Consider the following 25,987-nt stretch of genomic DNA (forward strand, 5'->3'; position numbering starts at 1 on the left):
GCCATTCCTCACAACGAGGAAAAAGATGAGATACTTTCACTTAAACCGCGCCTCTTCCCAGTTAAACTGCAGTCAACTTTCTTAGTTATCACCGTCTCTGTCACAATGGTTTACAGAAAAGCGATTTGTAAACACGGAAAGTGCTTTAAAGTTTTTGTTAAGATTAATGTTAGGCGCACCTGTGGAGATGACTAGAATGACTTCCCGTCTAAGACGTGCGCATGTCAGGCAGGCGACCCTTCTGGAGAGCCTCGTTGTGGTGTATCAGACTGTGACGTAGTAAGGTAGCCCCGCGCTCGCTCTGCCGATGACAAACAGTCTTATGTTGAGCTGAGAGCCAAGAACGGATTATGCTATACACCTGGACTATTGCTCGTGAAACATTGTGCTAACAGGTCAGTTGATATTTCCGTGCAGACACCTCGTTTCAACCCTAACATGTGAATTATTACACTGAAGATGGATTTATTGTATTTGTATGAGTATATTGCCAATATCAAATAAGATTTAAAACTTCATTCATTGACTCGCACGGGTTCATTCACTGATTTGCACGTAACTTTAATATGATTTATGTTTATCAATGGGAATTATAACTGCGCGGTTTCCTTAAGATTAGGTTATTGTAAATACATTAAGTATTTTATGATTTGAACAGACATTCTATTCTCTTGTGTTTATTATTTTATAGAAGTGGATGAATACATTCCGTAGATGGTCAAAGTAGATTCTCGCAGGGATTTTATAATGAGTATGTAGACCATACACGGCTAATATTTGATTTTAAATCTGATTTAATTATCTATTGGTAAAGAAAGAGTTGAAAATTCAGAGGCCGTTTATAAGCCATTGTATCCAGTTTCAAACAGGATTCAGTCGGTATCATCCGTCACTATGTTACTGTTCCTGACAATTTAATCTATTTGAATATTTGATTTAAATCTACAGCATAAGACAGTGTTTTTTCTTGACACATCAACATCGTTGTGACGACACACACAGAGAGACGGCTTGTACTAGTATTTGCATTAGAGGAAACTTTCGCCGTAGATTTCAAACTTAAAAGCACTTAAGTAACTTACACAGCGAGCTGGATATCCCCCCTTCCTTGGATGAGGAGCGTCCCTATGTTACATGGCCGTGCTTGCATTCAATGTGCAGGATACCTGGTTGTGTTGCTGATGGTATTCGCAGCATTACTGTGAAGTGTTTACATATGTAAGTCAGGAAATCTCCATGGGCTCAGCTGGAATATATTTGCACATTTGTGGTGCCGAGAGACTGTCGATCTTTTTGGGATAATATTCACGAGGTCTGTAATCGTATTTGCGAATTTATGCTTCCTTTTTTGACAATTACATTTTCGGAATATCCTTAACATGTCATTTTACCAAAACTGAGTATTTGACAGTGTATCCAGCGCGTAAAATGTAACACCTAAGGGTCGATGTTGTGAGCATAGATGCATTCGTTTGGGCACACTTAAACAACAGCATAACCAGCCATTCTTATCATTCCTCAAAAAGATTTGTGTTGAATAGATTCTTGTTCTCGAATGATCTCAAATAAAGAAGCGTAGATAATGAACATACCTACAAAATATTCCCCATTGTCTCCAGCAAGTGTAGTGTATTTCAGACAATTATGACATACGTATAGTGCCTTAGTCCATTTTTCCCAAGTGGAAATGAGGGAAACACTATCAATGCAATAAATACACAAATTTATATCTATAACATGGAAACATATGGAAACAGATTACTTTCATTTCCTCTTTTTGAAATTTCCATTTCCGCATTAACCAGAATAAATATACACATCTTTGTCTTGCCAGGAAGACACCTGTTGAGCTAAGAACGATTTACTTGCTATCACAACGCGACGTTCCCTTGGTATCCCAGCAAAATGCCACTCAAAACTACTCCGAAGAAGTTATATTAACAAACAGCCGATTCCTTCCCAGTGTTATAGTTAATCTGTCATGGCTTTGACAGATTAATGAAAGAACGGTATGTTCTTAACTTCCTTTGAGTAGTATATTAAGATAATGTCAAGGTTTCGGAGAGCATTGTGAAGTAAATGTGTTTCATATTTTGTGTAATTTAACCATGAAAATTCACATATTTGTAAGTATTCAGCTGTTAACGTTGATCTGAGTGAAATACCTTCAGCATAAATTAACTCTGTTTTCGTTAAGTCAGTTCGTGTTGAAAGTTGATTTGCAATTTATCTTCAAACGAAGCACACCATCTTTTCTAACGCGTAACACCCACGTCGCTAAAGTCAATTAAGTAGGAATCTGTTATATCGGAATTGAGAGTAGTTCTTCAATGTTTTCATGAATCTAAATTAGTCCCACGCGATTTCACATATAAGTGTTTTATGTGAAAAGTGAAATTAACTGTTGATGCGTGGGGGCTATCTCGGCGTATCAATACGACTGCAGCAGCTAGCACCGTCAGCACTGGCATCATCACAACAATTACAACAAGATCCATGAAGTGCAGTGCATTATTGACAGCATCAGACCGTGTCATTTATGTGAGTCCCACTTGGAAATTTTGACACACCTAGAACCTCACAGCGAAGCGAATGGCGATTGGAAATGATGTAACGAACACAATCGATATATTTATTCGAGGACTTGTTTGATGTTAACTGCTTATTTTAGTAAATACAATCACTAAAACGATGTAAAATAGTTAAACGGACATATCGATTATTACTTGGAAATTATAGAACTCAGAAGTGTGACCTATATCGCAGGGTGTTTACTGCTATTTTTAATTTTATTATTTATAATTTTGGAAAAAAAGTGCGGTGATTGCTTCCTTATACGCTCCTTCAGTCAACTGTATTCACACCTGTATTTACCTGTATTTACCTGTATTCACACCTGTATTTACCTGTATTTGCCTTATTCAGGAGTGTCTTTGTGACATGTAAAACTGGGGGGAACGCGAATAATAGGTGTTGTGAAATGCTGTCTCCCTGGCGAACACCGAGCGCTGAGACAGCACGGTTTATTGTATGCTTAAGTAGTAAAAACAGTCCCACCCGGCCACATAAGGGTAGGGCGTACACGTCTCATAAGGAATGTGAACTTTCCACTGCTGAGATACCCGGGCTTTTCGTCCACGAAAAGAGTTCAACCTCTTAAAGAAAAATATTTGTCGTATATGTCACAAAAGCCCTCTAGCCTACACCGCGTGGTCGATCTGTACGGAGCGTTATCTCCTGGTTTCCATGTTAATACAATGTTATCAATATTATCTGTATGTTTATTGCGTTCAGTCTTGTCATTTACTTAACCTCTGACATGGAAATTGCCGAACTAATTTTAAACAAATCCCGCTAAAAAGGCGTCCTGTGTTAAGCCTAGTTAGAAGCAGAACCATCTCAGCTGAATGAAATGTAACGACATGCGCGATGTAAACATCAACATGGCCTTTGAGAGAACGTGAGGCGGTCGTGTTTACATGACGAGGAAAAACGTGTGTATATTCGTATGCCATAGCATGTATGTTTCTAAAAAAAAGGAATGAAAAAGAGACGAAAAAGACACATCAAGTGTTGCATCTTCTTTGTGTTCTGAGCCAGCATCTGCAGTTCAGATGCTCCGGAATGTTGTAGTAGATACAACATTGTTGTTGCTTTTTCAAAGATGAAGACAGGCTTCATTGACACTAAGGTGTTTTCGTGAGTGACGTTTTTGTGTATGGCCTCATTGTATGTATGGAGAGATTTTTAGTTCATGAAGAATATAAATCAGATAAGTATCTTCAGAAACGAAACGACGTTGCCAGCGAAAATACTTCTTTGCAGAATTTGGCAGATAAATGAGTATTTCGAGATATAGTAATGTTAACTCTCAACCGTTTTGGACAATAAATCAGAACACTGTGACATGTACCACCCAAAATAATATTTATGAATAGGGATGTTTAAAAAACAAAATGCTTTTAGGTGTCAAGTGATAAAAGTTTATGTTTTGTTGGGAAGTGTGCCATACGACGAACAGGGAATCTTCAATGGACCTCACACAATGGTTCCGCTTTGGAATCGAACCCTGTGCGACAGCCAAACGCTTGAATCTCTGGGCTTCCACGCCTCCATAAAACAACTGAAAACCTTATTGCTTGGATTTCAGAACATAGGCAAGCACCGTTTCGGCGTGTCATCGTTCTCTCTTGATATCAATCACTGGATTGGATTTATCGTGTATTTACGCTATTTGCAAGTAACCTTCGTATTACTAAGGGTTTCTTTTTACTAACTTATGCGAATGATAATGTATCTGTTAATCTTATCGGACGTAAAAATGTAAGAAGTCATAATCCCGGAACAGAAATATCTTATTCACATGCGTATGTAAGGCACATATGAGGAAGAAGGCAGTTGCTTCAGAGCTTGCAATTCCACCGTTTATATTCACTTGATTAACGAGAATCCTAAACACCAGTCTCCGTGTACTTAAGTGGGGCGTCCTTGTTCGCCCACAGCAGTCAGGAAGTACAGACATGTCAGAAAAACCTTAGTTAAATCATCCAGGAATTTAGGAACAGGTTCACCTATCTGGATGTCAGTGTATCCAACAAGTTCACTAACTATAGACTTGACGTCACTGTATGATGAGAGTCACGGCATATTTATCACAATGTCGGCCAAACCGCCCACATGGCCACAATGGTTTGACGTTTAAGGAGCTAGCAAGACCATTAATATACCCACCTTGTAAATAACCGAAGACAACGTTTATATAAATATTTTCTGGTACTCAAGGAGGTAATTGGGCCCCGCCTCATGACACATTGTACAATATGGTTCAGATAAATGAGGCCTTCCAGAGGCCACACGTCTTTATGTGAAGATCCGGGTAAGAACTGGTCTTCAGTAACCCATGCTTGTAAGATACGACTAGAAGGATCGGATGGTCAGGCTCGCTGACTTGTTTGGCACATGTAAGATGCGACTAGAAGGATCGGATGGTCAGGCTCGCTGACTTGTTTGGCACATGCATAGAATGCCAACTGCATAGATCGATGCTGTGATGGAAACTATGTAAAACAACGCCAGAGGATAACCGTTGTCAGCTATCTTTAAAGGTAGTTCCTATAAACCTTATTATTATATTTTATCAAATGACGTGAATATATCACGATGACACCGGGTGTTCACAAAAAGGACGACAGCCACTGTCAAAGCGGTGTCTTGTTGGGGATACCAGAATGTCTGCAAACATCGCACAGCAGATTAACATTTTGTTTCTGAATACACAGTCACAATTTTCATACAAGCAAATAACAGCATAGAGATGAATTATCTAGGAACTACCTAGACTTGCTTCATTTATTGCTTTTTAATTTTAGGACAATTATGCGTTTCTGAGACTGGGAGACAGTCTAGCTCCAAAAGTGATTGTCAAATAAACGCCAGCATATTACTAAAATCGATATAAATATACAGTTTATTTTGTCGGCCTAGTAAGAAAGCTAAAATATATTTCCGGCCTTAAAAACGGTGCAGAACCTCCCCTTTAACATCTGTAAAAAGGTAAAACTACGAGGGAAATCGGGATTGGAAGTAGAAACTAATCTTCTGTTTTGTACCTTGAAGAGATAGTGAAAGATTTACATGTACGTTTTTGATTGAAAAAATGTGTACTAGTGTTTTTAACTACACATATGTACCATGCATACACCGTTCTGGACTATGATGACACAACCAACGGATGTAGTAGGTAATGTGCATGTTGCTGTTTATTGGAAGTGAAGGCATTAAGGTTCTGGCACCCTTATCTGACAAAAAATGTCAAAACACATTCCACTTAACCAGCTTGAAACGGTTATTCTGCTCTAAACTCTGCGTGGTAAATCAAGTATATTGCACTAAAGAGAGGATGTACATTGCACTGAACAGAGGAGGTATATTTCACTGAAGTCTAGAGTAGTGTGCTTGCGTGTTTTGTGGCTATCGTTCCCCCGGTCCGTCAGAAAGTTAAGAAATCCTATGGTCAGAGAGTAGTACAAACATTACATGCATAACACATTACTCGTGCCGTATAAGTTGATGAACGCTCGCTGCCACTTGTGTTTGGGACGGTTTAGTAGGAAACACAGATGCCAGTCGTAGCTGTACCGATGTCCAGAGTATATATGCCAAGCATACACCACGTGTCTGTTGAGGACAGTTAACTTTACACTTGGTGTTTCTATCAAGTGTCTGTTAGGGCTCTCCCATCACGTGTCGGTTGTAGAATACTTGCCTTACATTAACGTGACTGTTAGTAAGTTACCTTCACGTGTCTTCTGTTGTTGTGCACCCAAGTGTCTGTTAGTGAGATACTTTCACTTGTCTGTTAGTGAGGTACTTTCAAGTGTCTGTTATGGTGTTATCTTGTGTCTGTTAGTGAGGCACCCCCAAGTGCACCTTCACGTGTCTGTTGTTGTTGTACACCCAAGTGTCTGTTAGTGGGGTACTTTCAAGTGTCTGTTATGGCGTTTTCTCTTTATTTCTGTTAGTGAGGCACCTCCAAGTGCACCTTCACGTGTCCGTGTCTGCTATGATATCACTCTTACGGGTCTGTTGTGGATTTGGCTTCACGTGTCGGGTAGTTAACTCCAGGAATCCTTTCTTTGTTGCACCCACGTATCTGTTGGAGATATATCCAAGCCTGTTTTAGGGTAACCTCCACCTGTCTCTTGAGTGACGGTCTCCACGTGTTTGTTTCGCAAACTATTATCTTTACCGCTAGCTTTAACAAACATGAACATTATATAAAAAAGACCCGCGTAATAACATTAATTAGCCAGTCATTACCCAGGTATCCATGGAAACCTGCTGCATCTTGAATTCACACAAGGAGAATGTGCCTCTGTACCAACGCCAGGGACTGCACGTGCACCTCTCCATGTTTGCACTGTGTGCGATGTTTAAACTTCGTTTTGTCATATTTATTTACAGACAAGGTTCTGGCCATGATCTTACACTGCAGGGAGAGAAAGGCATGTTGACTTGGGAAACAAAACTTAAGCTGTTACTTGCCAATGCATAATTTGTTTCTGATACAATTTGCATGGACTGGCTCAGTCGGCCAAAACTCCGCATTTCTCTGAGTTATCTACCTTGAGGTACCAGGATCCTATCATCATGGGTTGGAATTTTATATTTGCTGTCATTATAACTGTAGGCTGGTGTTCAGTTTGGCAGTTTGTCTGTTGCTGTTGTAGATGTTTAAGGCTGTGTTATTGAAATACTGCTCACAGCCACGTTGAGCAACACTTTCTCGCTCATTTATAACGGATCAATCAGATCAACCAACCAACATACCCTGCCAAATCGATCGATCGATCGATCGATCAATCAATCTATCAATCAATCGTCCAACTGCCACGTCGTACTAACATTGTCACATTCCGATGGCTTTGTATTTGAATGTTCCACTTACACGTATCAGCAGTCGGATAGCTGAGCGGTTAAAGTGTTCTCTTGTCACGCCGGAGAACCGGGTTTGATTCCCACATGGGTACAATGTGTGAAGCCCATTTCTGGTTTCCACGGCCGTGTTATTGGTGGAATATTTTTAAGCAGCTTAACACCATACTCACTCACTCCACTGACAGAATAGCCTCAGACTACAGCCTCAGAATCACCCCAGTCGCACACATCTAATGCTGAAAACATGTTTTAAAAAAGCACCGTACGAAATTAGAACAATATATTAATTTTATACTGACACTGCATCTTATTACAGGCCCATTTAGTAGCGTGCTGACCCACCCTACTAACAGGAGGCTGCCATATGCCCTATATTCGTGTACACCACCAACATTATATCCCCAAGCGATCCAAACAAACAGAACATTAGCAAATAATGGCACCAAAACCACTCTCAGAAAAGGCACCAATACTCCAGTTCACTCCAAATAAGACTGCGCTTATTCCATTTCTTTTATCGACATTAACCAAAATATCAAACAACTCGCACCGTTCCGTCTTCATGGACCTGTAACTCGTGTGAATGTTATGGTCAACTAGGGACGCCTGTAGACTTTATCTGCTGAGTTGAGAACTAGGAGTTGAAGCTGTCTCAACGAGTCTGTCTCAACGAGTCTCTCTACCACGGACTTTTATTGCTGTTGGGAATACAACTCAACGATGCATCGCGATCTGGTTCAGTATCTGGAGAAGCAATAACCAGGACCAAACCCACATCAATGTCTACAGTTTCTGATCGGTTTATCAGATAAGCTGCATAGTAGTTTATCGTTGTCTGGTGAATACTCCGTTTGAACGCTAAACCGGATAACGTTTGAAAAACACTCTTTGAAATAGGCCTTAATTACGCATTTTTGTTTATTAACTGCCTCAATTAAGGCTATTGATCCATGTTTGGTGGCTCCAAGAAACAAAAATATAATGGTTATTTAACATAGATGTATTTAAAAGAGTTGTTTTACGTCACTGAATCCGTTTTCCTTGGGGTCGGTGGGGTAACCGATTGGTTAGGGCGTCCGCTCGTCCCGCCGAAAACCAGGGTTCGATTCTTTATGGTTACAATATGTCAAGCCCATTTCTTAGAATATTGCTTAGAAACTGAGTAAAACCATGCTCACTCACTCTATTTTCTTTGTTGGTTTATAACAGACTTTTTTTAGAGTACTATCAGAACGTTGTACCCTTGTATCGCAACTCAGTTGTTCTGGACGTTCAAATAGTTTCACTGCATTGTATTGTCACATTGTATTGTCACATCGTTTTGTCACATCGTTTTGACACATCGTATGATTACCTTACATTTTACTGTATGGCCTTATCGTTGTACTTCATAGTATTAAGACTGTAATCATATATCGCCACACTCTGTAACAATATACTGTAACACACAATTTCGTTGCATGGCATGGTATTGAGCACTATAATCCGTGACGATATATGCTCCCATTCCGTAAAGGCACATCGTCACACACGGGTATTGTTTCGTTTGCATAGTTTTGAGTACCGTAAACCGTAACGACATATCATTTTCATACACCGTAATCAACAAGAAGCTATCTTAAAACTCTTATTTCATTCTAACCATTCAGTGTCTGTGAATTGTTCTGTAACACTGCACACAATCACTGCATTTTACAGTGTTACAGTTAAACTTCAGTGTTACAGTAATATTGCAGCATTGTTTTGTACTCAGTCTGTTGCATTGTATCAGAGCACTGTTTTATATCGAATGATGTTTCTGCTCTGTATTTTCTATTAAGGTTTCCGTCAAAATGAACAGCACTTTGAAACTGTATCACGTCATAGCATTATACTTTAGATCGCTACGCTGAACACATACGTTTTCACCATTAATAACGTTAATCCATGAATGCAACAAGATGGAGGCGGCCTGTCGTGAACTTGCCCCTGTTTAAAGTGACGGAGGATCGATTTCATCGATCAAGACCTCCCTGTTCAATTATTTAAGTCAGGGATGTTATATTTAACAGGATGTACCAGTAAATTAGATCTCTGTGTCGGATGATTGTCTCACGCACACATGCCCTCGTCATCTATAACGGTACTTCTAACGGTATGCACGTTTACGAATAATGTGTGCTGCACATAAATCACTCTGACAAGATGCATTGATGGCGATAGTTATCAGTTATTACATCCAGCATGCTGCTTTTATCTTTTCCTCGACCACAAACGAACCATTTTACAAAATTAAAAGCCTCTGACGAACCAAATGCGAATGTTATGACCGATATTTAGGTGTTGCACTTGATTAATAGGCTCTGAAATTACATTGTATTTTAAAATAGGCGGTTATATCATGTCCAGCTGATGGTACTGGTTTTGTGAAAGATGAAGATATGGATGAAAAAGACTCGCAGCATTGTCGAATTCAAGTGCCGGTCCTGTTCTATAATCTAACGTGAAGCATTAATCAGCAATTGCCTGTCATTGTTTCCGAAACAACATCTCCTCGTTAACTATTTACGACTTCCGCGGGCAGATGATGATGAGATAAGATGAAGGTGCTGATGTCAGACGTTGAAGAGGGTGGAGTCGGGAAGGGTGAGAAGTAGCTGTTGACTGGAAGGGGCGTCGACGTCAACGTTAAACAACAACGTCATTCCGCGCTTATCTTCCGCTGTGCAAATTAAGATGGAATACTATCCCCCCTATGTCAGACAATCGTCAGCGTCGGCATATGTACAGGGTAGTGAGTGTATGCTAAGACTACATGTATTTATACAAGTGTGTGTGGCAAAGCGAGTGAGTTTAGTTTTGCACCGCACGCAACAATATCCCAGCTATATGGCGGCGGTCTGGGAGTGGACCAGTCGATCCAGTGATCAACAGCATGAGTGTCGATCTGTGCAATTCGAATACGATTACATGTGTTAACTATCGTTCCGCCACGATCAGTCTGTGGAAAGACAGTCCTAAGCATACCCCTCTGTACATCAACAGATACCGGAACATTTGATAAAGCGAGCAAGTGAGTTGTGTTTTATTTCATCTTTTAGTAAAATGCCTTATCGGATCATTTGTTTAAGTAAGCGAGTGAATGGTGTTTTGTGCTGTTTACTAAAATACCCGCTCATATCGGTTTGTTTAGTGAGTGAATTGTGTATTTTGCCGGTTTAGTAACATACCCAATCAATATGAGATCATTAACAAAGTGAGTGAATAGTATTTTGTTCAGTTTTGGTAAATTCCCCGCCGATGTAGAACCACATGATTAAGTAAGTGAATGAATAATGTTTTATGCCACTTTTGTATCTCAAAACCTGGACTTCACGCACCACAGTTTGCGCTAGAAATGTCCACAAACCCGTTCAATATTTGTAATGCAGAGTTTCCGCAGCAAGTGTTGTTCGTTCAGAGTAAAGTTCCCATTTTCCAGGGCCTTGCTCAAACTCAACGGTTAACCTGACACAAGAATTGCTTTTAATCAAAGACGTATAAATAATGCAATCACTTCACAAGTCTCTGCGACAGTTCCGATAACACCAACTAAAACAACAACAGGTAGTTTGTGATTGGAATGCTTCCGACAAAAAGGCATTGTTACTACACCGTTGAGCGAAAATAAGTACACACCAATGTTTCATAGCGGCTGATACTGAATGAAACGTGGCACTCAGCAATATTCCAGGTGTATTGCGGCGTTCTGTAAATAACCGAGCGTGAGAAAAATGGTCATTCGATGGTGATGTTTTTTCGATTTGGTATGAGTATCATAGTAGCGTGTTGGTCTTCACAGTGTATCAGACAAATTTTTAATTTTGTTGCGTTTGGATACCGTTTGAAATTTCTTGATCAAAACCAGTTTTCAGGGGTACACTTTCTCTCGTCAAGCATTTTAATTGGATGTTTGATTTCTCCCATTGTCCCGTGCTATTGTCGTCGTTCTATAGAAAGCGACAGGGAGATTTACTGTTGAGAGGAACCGCTGATAACGTTCAGCCTAACGACCCCTTCTTCAGTATATTTAGACAGTGTATATCTACACGAACAGATAATCCAGAGAAGCTTGTATCAACAATTTCTTCTGTGCGGCGATCATTAGGCATCTTCAAAACCTTCCAAGAATATGTAGGCCCGGTTTGATGTCGTCACGCAAATTTGAGGACGTTTTTGAAGTTACTGGAACTTGTATAATGCGTTTTCCGTTATTTAGGGGAACAAAGAACATGCTGTGTACATGATTCAGTAGCAGCTGGGAAGTATCTTTTGAAAGTTAATCTTTAAATTTGTCCACAGAACAAAATACGTACGGTGGTTTCTTGACGTCACGAAAATGTTTCTGACGTCACCACAAGCGTCTACAGAGCATGTGGTTATGGAAAGACAGAGGACGTAGGTATAGTTCAGATTGAACGGAGCTGTTTTGTTACAGTTTGATTTGGGGGTTGTTTGACATTTGTTGTTGTTTTGTTTTTGTTTCTTGTTTGTTTGTTTGTTTGTTTTGTTGTTTTTCAATGCGCTTAGCAAAGCTCCAGGTATATGGTGACGGTACATAATCGAGTTTGGAACTGACAACCCAGTAATCAACAGCATGAGTATCGCTGTACTGATTGGGGTTACGATGGCAAACAAGTCAATTCACGCAGCGAGCCTGATCATCCGACCCCGTCAGTCGCCTCTAACTACAAGCATAGGCCGCTGAAAACCTCATCTCACCAGGATCTACAGGGTCCGTTATGTTACAAGTCCATACAGTCTCCCACAGAATAAGCGATAACGCGAAAATATAATAATAATTCTGAAACAAATTTGAAAAATCATGTTTTAACCATTGCAGCTCCTAATAATTAGGACCAATGTATACCGCGGCATCCAACTTAACTTGGAATATCTTTGTATACTTTGAGAGTATGTGTGTGTGTGTGTGTGTGTGTGTGTGTGTGTGTGTGTGTGTGTGTGTGTGTGTGTAACTTTTTCCATTTTTTTGAATGTATGTGTCACATATAGCATCTTTGTCAATTCTGCCATCATTATCTTTTATGACTAAAGCTTATACGTCACAAATCTAAAAGGAACTGATAAACCGTGACCTACTGAACACTATATTCGGTGAGTCATTCAGCCCAAACAAATTCCTATCAAATGTAACCGTTTGAAATCGACAGTTGTGCTTGACGACTAAATGTTTCATAAACATCTCCATGCTGATGTACCGCTGTTTTAACGTAGTGTTGACATTGTGATAGGCAACCGCCCAAACCATGAGCTTCTATAAATAGCTCGCTACTTTTCAATATCAGCTGATTGTCGGGTACATTTATAACCCACGTACAAATGAAAGATACGTAAAACTGTCTTGGGTGAGGTACTAGAAATAGATAACACGGTCAATATTGACGATAGTACATTAACACCTATTTGATATATGGGTGTAATTGAAAAATATGGACTCGCGGAATATATCAAGTCGAACGGAATTTCTTAATATGTACGCAACTAAAACTGTGTCAATATACACAGGGGAATTCGTTAATATGTACACACCGATGTATGTCAATGTGTACTCACCCATTAAGACCGGGTGACAACTGATCTTCACTAATCGATGCTTGTTACAGGTGACGACTAACATGTGGTTATGACTAGGTTGACACATGCAATTGTATCACAGATGTGTTGGTCGATGCTTATGCTGCTGATCATAGGATTGTCTGGTCCAGACTCGATTATTTACAGACCGCCGCCATATAGCTGGAATATTGCGGCGTAAAACCAAACTCACTCACTCGGTGTTTATGCAGAGGAATCCGTTAATATAAACGCAGCGGAATATGTCTGAGTATACGCAGAGAAATATTCATTGGAGATACACGCAGCGGAGTGACTGTACGCCGCGGATATAACAAATAGGGGATAATGAACTTTCAGTTTGGGTAGGAAGTGTACACGTTAACAAACGTTTCAAGGACAAACATCTTATGAACGCACCACCATTTCCCTCTATTACCACCCTTAAACATAACGCATGATATGCACGTGCACAACGCAGTAGCCCCATACACGTGTATGAGGCCCCATTCTTGATTTTGACGTTTTTTCCAAGAAGGTCGAGAAATCACATAGAACATTAATTGTGACACTCAACTTGCATCACACATTAGTTAGTGTTTGTTTGTGGTCGTTTGTTTTAAAATGAAAATCGTATACATTACATGATGCCATATCATCTTTCAAAATCGACTACATTCCAAATAACGATGGTTGTAAGGAAATGCAAATGGTGATGCACTCTCAAAACATTCAATAATATCATATCAACATTGATTGACTCCGATAAATCTCCTAAATACTTTTAATCATAAATAAAAAACATGAAGATCCCCCTCTTATTTTTAAGAGTATATATTAATGTATATCGATGAAATTTGTAAATACATAATCAGCTCCTGTTTAAAAACAACATCAATATTTCACCCACACAAAACGAGTTTCAATGTCTAAAACAACTAAAATCGATTTAATATACTATTGTAACAATGTATCATGTATAAGGGTGAATGAACTATCAGAAAAAATTCTATGTGAATATACAAATACATGGGTGAAATAAACATTTCTTTGTCTCTTTGGCTTTAGTGTTGAGGTAACAGTATATATATATATGACCTTTCATACTGTTATTTGATCTTCAATATAAACCGTCTCGTTGAAAAGTCAGTATATGTTATTATAAAAATTATATACCTTGTTGTGTAATGTGTCATCTCCGCATAAGTGTTATTTCCAATTATCTGAAAGCAAAACATTTACAGGAAAAAGAACAACCACTGTCTGCATATATCTGTAGCTTTTTGGCCTCTTCCGTTGTTAATAGGCATTTGATACGTGATAGTAACATGCTTACTTAATGTCTTCCCTTGGCATTTGCATTCACGAATAAAACTGTATCATCACTAGATAACAGACATTTCAAAGCGAATGTGCCTATAAACCCCGAATTTTAACATCATCATTGGATGTAGTTTGCATTTGAAAAGTTAAAATTTGAAATGTGTTTCTCAATGTTTACTTTTGGCATTTGAATCAACGAGGGAAACCGGTTATAAACATTACATCACGAACAAGGATGAAAAGGACCAATAAAACATCACATTGGATGTACTTTGCCTTTTTAACGCATCACTTTGGTTGAATGTCAAACATACCAGTGCACGTGGTGTATAAATCCAGCGTGTCAAGCTAGATATACAATGGGCGTTTGTCCACATTCCTCATATTGTTCTCAGTATCTAAACCCGACTATACGCTGATAGTATACCACCACTAGAGCAAGCTGTCTCCTCGGTACCGACAACGTCTAAAAACAGCTGGACCAAGAGTATCTCCTTGGCTAATTACCCTAACAGCTTATTTAAAACGACACACCCTTTTTGCGCGTTCGTTTAAGGAAAGGTTTGGTCACGTTCAGTCTACCACTGTGATCAGTTCGTCATGACCCTAAAGATCTCTGGACCAGAGTGTTTGTTTTTGATATAAAACCTTCCTATGGGCACAAAGGTGTGTGTCACGTGATCCCGAAGTCTGCTCAAGTGGTACATGTTTTAGCTCTAATATCCAGAGAGCATACTTTATAGGCACATGGTAAGGCGTGGATAGTGATTTACGCAGAAATAAGATAAATTGTTATATACGTGATCTGAACTGAGCAATTTCGTTTATTCGGATTCTAAAACTACCAGATTGACTTGATCCCGAGTATACGTGCACACCTTATCAAAGTATTTGTAAAGAGTTCAGAGTGGTGATTTGATATAGTGGAATCTCATTATCCTGACAGGTTTAAGTTTCCATCAATATCACCCGGATTAACAGAGTTCCAGTCTAAAGAAACCAGGTTTATCAATGAATTTGTGAGTTGTTTTGTTTCCGTCCCACCGGTGATATTTGCTGTCTAGTGTAGTGAAACCATAGCAGTGTGAGTAGATGTAGCAAGAGATAACACACCCATCTCTATCTGGCAAACACTTTGGGGATTAGTTTTGACTGTCAGAGACACACGTAAAACCAGTTGCTACCTTTCAACGGGAACACAGAAATAATTACGTGTTTATTAGTAGGTGTGTGTATGCCGGAGTACATTGGCAAGTAGATCGCTGAACGTGAGTAGATCGTTGTTCCTCCTGTCTGTGCGTGGAATATGCCTTCATGTGTGAGATGATGTACCGTTATGCAGGACTGATACAGCACGAGGTGTGTGCCATGAGCGCAGGACCTGGTATTGAGCACTGGGTACAGTTGTACTGGTACTGTGAACTCGGTACAGTTGCACTGATACTGTGCACTCGGTACATCTTGGTCTGATGTAGACGTCACATGTCTTCACTTGGCTGCACATGGCACATCACCTGATAATGTACATTATCTCTTGATAATGCATGACATGTGTAGAAACGTCAAAACACTATGTTGTTAAAGATGGTATGTGGTAACCAGAAATGTGTAACAAACTGTAACACAAGCAGGGAGTGTAGCGTGCAGTGTACAGTCCGTTCATTTCTTTTAAGATCAATGAATTGCTCACCAACACAATATCCAATGATTCCAACAAAACCAAATCTGGAATTCTTGGAGACAATACTATGAGACCATACATCACAGTTGATCTGTCAGTTTCATGTGACAGTGCCAAATATGGTTTTGTTGAAATCACTAGATTTTGTGTTAGTGAGGATTCATCGATCCCAAATGAAATCATACAGACCATAGTGACAGGAGTACAAACAAGACATTGTTCTAATTGTAGCTCAACCACGAAGTGAGTAGTAGTGGGGTGGCTGTAGCATTGGAAGGGCAGTACAGCACACAGTACAGTAGCTGTAGCAGAACCACATGGCAGAGAAAAATCTATTGTTCCAACTACAGCACAACCAAGGCTGCACTATGCTGTGTAGTGAATGTAGCATTACACGGAGAGTTAGTCTGCCTCACAGTCCCAAATTTTCCCTACCGCAAAATCATCCCTGCAATGCTAAAACCCAAAATAAAGTCTAGATTTTTCCAGGCTCAGAATCTCTGGGCTCACTGTTGCCCAATTCAGTTTAAATAGGTTTTCCTGTAACAGTCAAAATAACAAACATTCAAACACTAGCGTCAGTCAACCCGGACAGTGTATACTGGAGCAACAGTATTGCAGCTAAGCTTCGGCTCAAGCTGATGGTAAGTAAAGTCTTTAAATAGTACCTTGCTGTAAAAACGCGCTAGTCATTACCAGAAGCGTTCACATGTGGATACGATGCTTTTGGCAGACCTTTGCGCTTATGTACAGTATTAGTATATGTCTTTAGTGTGTAACTGGAAGGACTTAACGATATATGACTTAAGGCCTGGTAATGGCTTTACTTTGGCATTTCATTAGGGTCCCAGTGCCAGATTATTAAAGCTCAGTCTAATTATTGACTTCAGTCTATGACTTGTATTTATTATAACTTTTCATTTCATTGTGTGTCCTTTGGGAATGGTTTCATGTTGATTTGGGGTTACTGGTCCATTGTGAGTTCAAATTATGGCATTCGCTGCATAAATTCAGATGATGGCTTCAGTGAGCCTTCAAAACGTCACATCGTTGTAATGACTTCAGGTTATGGCTTCAGGGAGACTTTCAAAGTATGACTTCATTGTATGACTTCATGCTATGGTTTCAGAGAGAATTTCAAAGTACGGCTTCATTGTATGACTCGCGGTAGGACTTCAGTGAGACATTCAAAGTACGGCTTCATTGTATGGCTTCTTGCTATGGCATCAGAGAGCCTTTCAAAGTACTGCTTCATTTTATGACTTCATGCTATGGCTTCAGGGAGACTTTGCAAGTATGGCTTCATTGTATGACTTCAGCTTACGGTTCAGTGAGACTTCCAGATTTTGACTTCATTGTGTGAAATTATCTATATCACGTCTAAATTGTGTAATTGACCGTCGGAGCTTATTTTGGTTGTTGTTGTTGTTGTTGTTGTTACTGTTGTTGTTATGTATGTGATTTTTACGATCTTCGGAATTGAACAGACGCTTCAACTCATACATAGGCCATTTTGCTGTTCTTTTGCATCCAGTTCCATTCCCAATACATTTTCCAAGAAAGTCTGGAGACTGACAACCACAGCACAGACATTCCTCTATCATTATGACCTTTCTCTATCATAGCGACTTGTGCTGCCATTTAACATCGCTAGCGAAGCAGTCAGCGCATTTACGTGCATCGTAGATCCAGTTACTCCACAGCCTTTCAAACCAACGCTGCCACTCTCCCGAACACTCCCCTTCTTCTCATATGCTATCTTCATCCCAGTCTCAATCAAGGTTCGTGATGGGTTTACTGGCTGTGATGTGGAAGGTAACAGGTCTTTGGTCTGACTGCATCTTACCTGACCTTCAGTAATCGTGTGATCGCGGACTGTTCCCCGTGTAACGAGCCATTAGCGACGAGGAGTGTTTAGACGCGTAGTGCTGAGTAGATCTTCCAATGCTTTATGTAACACATAACACGTGAAAACAACATAAACTGCTCATAATGTGCTCACAAACAGTCAACGCTTGCGTTTAATCAGATACAGGAAACGTTAGTAATTTTATGATTTAGAGTAAGTGCATGTATATATTCACAATGGTTTGTCCTCAGAAAAAAATGTTTTTGTTTTCAATTTTGGATTCGGTTCTATTTATTTGTTCTTGTATTTTTGTTTTCTTTTATGCTTTTGCTTTTCGTCAGGATATTGTGTTTGTATTTTTCCGTTTACTTTTATTTTGTTTTGCCTGTTTGCAAGGTTTTCTTGGAGGGGGCTGAGGTAATACGATTATATTCATGATTGTTGTTTGCGTATATAAATAGTTTTGGTTTGCCTTTTTTGTGTTTCTAATTTGTTGTATGTGTGTTTTCATTTTCGTTTTTTTTGGCTTGACTTTTCTTCTCTTTCTTTTCTTTCTTTTTTTTCTTTTTTTTTTTTGTTTGTTTGTTTTGGTTTGTTCGGGTTTTTTGTTGTTTTTTTTGTTGGTTTTTGTTTTGTTTTTGGGGGGTTTTTTGCTTTATTTTGGGTTTTTGGTTTGGTTTGGGTTGGTTTGGGTTTTTTTATTTGTGTTGTTCTTTGTTTGGGGTTTTTTTTTTGCAAATGGAGCGCAAGGTGTTGCTTTGAGGTTGTTCAGATGATGCCATTGTGCTTTACTATGCTAGTCTCAAAGACAGGGGTTTTTTTATTAAAAAAATCAACGGTTGCCTTTATATACGTTTTACAAAACATCAAGATGAATTGTTGAAGGTTTCTGATAATATCTACAGGAAAACTAACAATTAACTTTAAATCATGTCACAAAATACTCCAATGTTTTAAATATTGACAGGGGCACCTGAAATATAACCATGGTTACGAGTAGATATCACAGCCGTCAGTATTGATGCTCTGTATCGTGATGATGCACTACTCTTCTGTACATTAATCTGTTGTTTACGACCTCATTTCGGCATCGCTAGTATACCAGATGGTGTGGGTGGTTTAATAGGGGAATGTGGCAGGTATATCATTTATTCAGATGGCTATACCTTACCTTACCAACGCGGTTGCTATTAGAACGCATTGAGGTTGATCAACAAGTTATGAGGAATTATCTGTCCTGTAATGCTAAGTTTTTGAGTGAGTTTAGTTTTACGCCCCACTTAGCATTATTCCAGATATATGGAGGCGGTCTGTAAATAATCGAGTATGGATCAGAAAATCCAGCGATCAACAGCATGAGCATCGATCTGCGCAACTTGGAACCGATGACATGTGTCAACCAAGTCAACGAGCCTGACCACCCGATCCCGTTAGTTGCCTCCTTCGAAAAGCATAGTCGTCCTTTATGGCAAGCATGGGTTACTGAAGGCCTATTCTAGCCCTGTGACCTTCACGGGTCCTAAGCTAAGCTTTTGACAAAGGACTTTAAGCATTCATTGACGAGGAAGGTTGTTTTGTGTTTTCTTTGCTGGGGTTTACTTAAAATGAAGAAGCATAATAATGTCAACCCTGCAAGTCAACTCTCTGAAGACATCCTTTTGTTCAGATGACGTCATTTAATCACTGTATGACGTCATACCACATTTTTTAACCTACGAGAGCGAACATATCGTGGTTCATATTTTTCATACGATGCCCTACGGCAAAATATCACTTAGTCATGGTGACATGAAGTCACTGATAGTGCTGTGACGTCACGTTTCTTCTGTGACGTTGCGTTCTAAATGCGGCGACGGCGGGTAGCCAGCCTATGTTTGAAAGTAGATTTGGCGTTATTTTCCTCAGTTTGAAGACTTCAGTAATAAACGGAATATTGGTAGACACTCGTGTCTAAATATTGGTATATACCTCGCCCTCGCTCGGGAAATACCAAGATTTAGGCACTCGTATCGTGAACATAGTATGATATGGGCACTCATGTAATTTCCTCTACTTGTCCAGAGTGAAGAGCATGGAGGAATGACGATTTCGTTTGCGTCCCAAGATTTGAAACTCACTAAACGGCACATGTACTACCCGGACCACAACTGGGCTTAAGTAATCCACGCCTTTCGGAAGACGAGACTAACTGGATTGGGTGGTCAGGCTCGCTAACTTGGCTGACACGTCATCCCAAACTGCGTAGAGTGAAGCTCATGATGTTGATCACTGGATTTTCTGATCCAGACTAAATTACTAACAGGCCGCTGCCACATAGCTGGATTATTGCTGAGTGCGGCGTTAAACAATAAACAAAACAAAACCCATGTGCAATATCTGAAAGTTATCACATACAATCGCTGGTATTACCATCGTAACAGTAAAAGCAAATTATCAATTAACATATAATTATCTTTACGGTACCATTCAAAGGAATATGGGCTCACACGGACGTTTCCAAATACAAAGAAATGAGAGAGAGAGAGAGAGAGAGAGAGAGAGAGAGAGAGAGAGAGAGAGAGAGAGAGAGAGAGAGAGAGAGAGAGAGAGAGAGAGAGAGAGAGAGAGAGAGAGAGAGAGAGAGAGAGAGAGAGAGATCGATCATGCTTAGAGCAAATAATTATCATTTTGAAGATCAGGAAAATTTTAAATTAAAACCCTGATTGAGCAACTGAATATAGATCACCATATAAGGGACCGTAGGGACTTTTAGTAATTTTTCTATCTGCATGTGCCCTACCCAGATTTACATCCCTTAAGCTGTTTATGCTTGTAGTTGAATTTTATCTATATATAGAGAGAGAAACGTGAGAGTATGAAACGGCGCGGGCTGGTACTGTCCCTGGATATGAGTGCTATGGAGGCGGACTACATGTATTACTATTGTTACATTTGTGCTCATGTTGTCAGTGCTGAGTCGTTAAACCTCATATCTCATTTCGGCTCCAGATATAGCAAGGGGCGTAATTTTTCATAATGGAGTAGTACATGCAGCGATATGCCACGAGAATAACAAGTAACATCACACGTGCTTTAGACGCACCATAAAGTGCATTGCAGTTTGTATCGGAAAATGATACAGTTAAGACCATGGGTCTACCATCACTGGTAATCAAGCCATGCACGTGCGGTTTCAAGTCGTAAGTCGAGATTAAACCAAATCCCCAAACATCGATGTTTGTTAATAAACCATATTCCATATTCATGGACACAAACATTTGGCCGCAATACCAACAAGACGATGTAATTTGGGGCTGATTAAACATCATTAAAAGTTCCAGGGCGTATGCGATTGCTTTTGGTAAGCGCATTCAGCAATTCACCAAAAGCTGTACTAATTTGAAGAAGTTTTGAAACTCTCGGAAACTCCAATCGTTACAGAAAATCGATGTATATACACTTCTGTCAATTTCATTATTTTTTATTGTGCTCGACTGGAGATTGGAGGAGATCGGATGCGATGAAGTTATGTAATATCAAGCATCCAAACACGGTCCAAACTTAACGAAATTCATTGAACGATGGAACAGAACGCATCGATTTTCTCATAACCCGACTTCTAAAAGACAGATTCTTTAGCCAAAGTAAGCAAAATTCATCGCATGGGTAGAAATGAATCAGAAATCTTTCCAGCAAATTCGTCAAGAGCCATCGATTTTAGGTTTCGGACGGCGAATGGATGATTGGCCTCGGGTCAATGCTCATGCTTGATAAACGAATTTTGTTGTTGAGCTGATGTAAGCGAGTTATTTCTGTGTCTACTTTAAGGTTAAATCAAACCGAATGTACAAGTTTATGTTAAAGTATCACAGCATCAAAGGACGAAGTCGATTTTCCCACGACTGACCTGTCGCGATCTATGTGTTTACACCATTGGTTAGTTTGTTCCGTCTTGTTGTTTCAGCAATCAAGCCTGTTGATAAATAAGAGACAAGTTAATTTTCTCACGAATTGCACTTTTAGCTCACCTCGGAAAATGATGATATGAAATGGTTTATCTGTTAAAGAGATACAGGGATGTGTGAGACGAGCAGGGGAAGGTTAAATGTTATCTGTATCAAATCTTGATGCCCCCGCAGCCTCTCTGTCTGTATCTTTCCCCGTCTTTGTTGTACCCAGCGGGTCACTAATCATTTGGATCTTCGACTTTCTCCAAACAATGACTTGAATTGATATAGACAACATGTACTCACTCACACTAAACTTTCAACGTACCCATCACGCATTTAAAGGACCCATCACATATTTAAAGTACCCATCACGCACTTAAAGTACCCATCACGCATTCAACACATCCATCACGCATTCAACATACCCTTCTCGCGTTCCACGAACCCATCACATTCAGCTTATCAATCACACCAGCACATATCTAGCTCAATACATGTTCCATGCACCTGCACCCAATAACACATTCAACGCGTCACCACACATTCAACGCACCCCATCACACATTCAACACAAACCGTGCTCAATATATCTGCACCGACTATACCCAGTTAATCACTGCCTTTGAAGGCCAACAAATTCCGATTTTCTTTCACCACAACTTTTAGCCTTAACCCAAACAGCGCTCTTTAAGTGCAGCCCCCACCGCATGTGCTTGATCGACCAATAGCAACACTTCAGCGAGTTGTTGGAGGGTTTAGGGACAGTATGCCTACCACGGGATTTCCACGAACGGCGCACAGGATCGTAAGCTTTCGCTGTTGTTTGCCGTCCCAACCTTGCCACAAACACAACATACCTGTTGAAAGACTAACTCCTGTTCCTTGGAATCCAGGCTGGAGTCGAGTCAGTGACTGATGGTCGCGTCAGCGTCGGCAGACATGGAGAACTTGCAGGGAATCTTGAAGAAAATGTTAACACAGAGTAACGACTGAAAAACACTCTCTTCTTTTACCACAGCTGTCTTAAAGGACGGCACGTGTTTGATTCAAGCTCCGTCTGCGCTTGTCTATCGCGACTACCAGTTAAATCCTGTAACTAATATCTTTAAAAGTTTTAATACTTAACTATTTGGGTTGATGTTTAACTATTAATGATTTGCTTCAGTGCAACAGAAAAATAACATGACATTTCAAATTGAAATTAATTTGTTTCTCTTGCTTTGCAGTAACTGAAAGATGAGGATGAAAGATACACTGTCTTCGCTGGGGGTCCTCGTGGTGCTACAAATCTCCCAGACAATGGGTATGTGGTTTCCAAATGCTAATATGTTTTAATTCGCGTTATATATTTTCTAAAGCTACATCTTCCTACGCAAGATCACAATGTAAACATGGGGTTGCTCTCTACAGTGTTATTATCAAAGAATGTGATGACATGGCAAACATCATTGCTGATTCATGAATGTGCAGTTTCCACGTTGCTGCAGCTGTTATTGAGAATGTGTGAGCTTCTGACTATAATATTTCAAAATTAAAATGTTAACATGATGAAACCTTTACCATAATCATCTTATGGCTAGGTAAGAGAATGTTTTGTGTACCACGCTTTTTGAATCGTGGAAATAATTCCTAATCATCTTGCAAGATTGTTTAAATGAGGAATGTGATAAGAATATGTGTGAAAGAATGTTTGTTTACAAATCTGGGTTTCTTACTGTTTACTACACAGTTATTTTTTTCGGTTTTGTTGGTATAGCTGATTTTTTCAGAACACCTGGTGTCATTATTATTTCATAGTAACTCACAAACACGTGCATGTGGTATAGTGGACATCGGTCATTTGACTTCTTATGATAGTAAAGGAGGTGTTGCCGGTTTATATGCTTAATGCAATCTCATGTCAAATGTTCAATGGTTGTGAAGACTCCAGTTTCGGTCATACGGACAGCGGTATTCACAAAAGCCTTGTTCATACAGTACATACTGTATGACCTGCGTAGAGAAAAGAGCAGTGCTGGTCTTGATTACTGTCGTAGAAGTTCCTACAGATAATCCAAAATAAAGATTTCAGAATCTGCACCGCCAATATTTGCGTCAAGAGGGAATTTTCTTTTACGTCTAATGCAGACAATAATGATCATTTTTGAGAGCATTTTCTATGGAAATCCGAAAGTTTGGTCAAATATTTTCATCACAAGTGTTAAACCTTTAAATTCGGTCACGCAACAAATGTGATTAGACCAACGCCACTAATCCTTATTAACTCCGAAATGCGTCAAAACAGAGATTACTTCTACGTATCCGTGAAACATGTCACAGTGTATGATGTTCGTCAAAAGTTCAAAGGACTAATTCTTGCTCCTTCATCAGGTGGTTGCTGAGTATTATATAGATACAACATGTTTACAGGGGGTCGGCCACCCAGTGTTCAAAGATAACAATATATCCAGAAACCAATTAGTTAGGTTCAATGTACAAAGACGAGGTCAATGAGATTAACGATGTAGCAATATAAGACGGGGCCAATAAGATTAACAGTACAACTGTATAATACGCATACGAGGCCAATGAGATTAAAGATATAACAATGTAAGATGAAGCCAATATATCGGCTGTGAAACGTCATTTGGAGAGAAAAATGAAATTATTTTTCATAACTCTTGTCATGTAACGACCTTCGTTCGATTACCTTATATCAAAAGTTAAGGAACTTCTTTCTCAGAAAATCCATAGTTAATGTATCTCTACTCATGATGACAACAACGGATGCATTTCATCGTAACTGAACAGATGATGATGACAACGACGACGACGACGACGATGATGATGATGATGATGATGATGATGGTGATAGAAATAACTGAAAATGATAATTAAAGATCGTTATCCTACACCACTGTGTTTCAAAGTACAGCAAACGCCTGCAAATACCAGTTAACTAAAACTTGTTTTCCATAATCACAATACTGATTTTGAATCTGCTGTTTAATATTTTTCTTACAGGTTATATCAGAAAACGCAATCAATGTTGTTGCAGGGCTGTTTTTGTGTTTTAAGACTGTATTAAAAGGTAAACATTCCTCAAACACCTAATCGTCTTTGATTGTTACAGGTGCCATCGTGCTATCGGTATCTCCCTACCCAGCTCGGGTTTACCAGAACGCTCCTCCCGGCACCCCCGTCCTCAACGTCACCGCTTACGACGACATCACGGGGGCAGCAATGGAGAGGATGTACCTTTCACCCGGTGTCAATTCTAGCTGTTTCAAGGTGGACGTCTCGACTGGGATACTGTCCGTCAACAAGACTGTCCAATGGTCAGTAGGAACAGTATTGACCTTCTTTGTGTACGCAGGTCAAAGGAGCGAACTAAACTTTAAACATGTCATGATCATCGTGTCGGTCAAGAACCGATATGCCCCTACGTTCACCAAAAATAAGAACGACTTCAGAATCTACAGGTATGCTGCTGGTAAACGGGTTGGTTCTGTGATGGCCACTGATCGAGATCCAGAACAGTATAACCACATCTTCAAGTATTCTATTCCCGATGAGCGGGCGGACACGTATTTAAAGATCTCAAGCAACGGGGACATAACTCTTAAGTCGCCACCCCCTGACAGTATACGGGAGTTATCTTTCCCAGTTATTGCTGTCGACGAAGGGTCGCCCCGCCTGACTGGGACATCAATGATTCATGTTTCCCTCATTGACGTCATACGTAAGTACCTCTGTAAAATCTCAGAGTCTGATCTACATGTATTGTAGAGTTATCATGAGCGCGATCTATATGTACCTCACAGTTAACATAAGCTTGATCTATATATACCGGACAGTTACATAGGCCTGATGTATATGTACCGTACAGTTAATATAAGCCTGATCTATATGAACCGTACGTTTAACATAAACCTGATCTGTATTTACCGTACAGTTAATATGTATATATGTACCAAACATTTAACATGAGCGTGATCAATATCTACCGTGCAGTTAACACGAGTCTGACCTATACATACTGTACAGTTAACATGAGCCTGGTCTATACGTACCTTAAGTTAAAATGAGTGACTGTCATCTCCACGTACCTTACAATTAACACGGTCTTGATGCATATGTATCATACAGTTAACATGAGCCTGATCTCTATGCACCGTACTCTTCACATGCGTCTGG

The 25,987-nt window shown here is 39.7% G+C and overlaps 1 protein-coding gene across 2 annotated transcripts in view; it reads left to right on the forward strand.

Annotated features, from left to right (window-relative positions):
• Positions 1 to 309: 309 nt before the first annotated feature.
• Positions 310 to 25,987, forward strand: part of LOC137297009 (uncharacterized) — a 59,470-nt gene continuing 33,792 nt past the window's right edge. Inside the window, exons 1-3 of one of the 2 annotated variants that reach the window (XM_067828953.1) lie at positions 310 to 395; positions 23,038 to 23,114; positions 24,924 to 25,532. In XM_067828953.1, coding sequence (XP_067685054.1) covers positions 23,048 to 23,114; positions 24,924 to 25,532 — 676 coding nt within the window. In that variant the 5' untranslated portion in view covers positions 310 to 395; positions 23,038 to 23,047. Of the gene's footprint in view, positions 396 to 22,687; positions 22,794 to 23,037; positions 23,115 to 24,923; positions 25,533 to 25,987 lie in introns of those variants that run through there. The other variant, XM_067828954.1, reaches the window with a different exon arrangement.

This window comes from Haliotis asinina, chromosome 9, assembly GCF_037392515.1.
Source record: "Haliotis asinina isolate JCU_RB_2024 chromosome 9, JCU_Hal_asi_v2, whole genome shotgun sequence".
NCBI lineage: Eukaryota > Metazoa > Mollusca > Gastropoda > Lepetellida > Haliotidae > Haliotis > Haliotis asinina.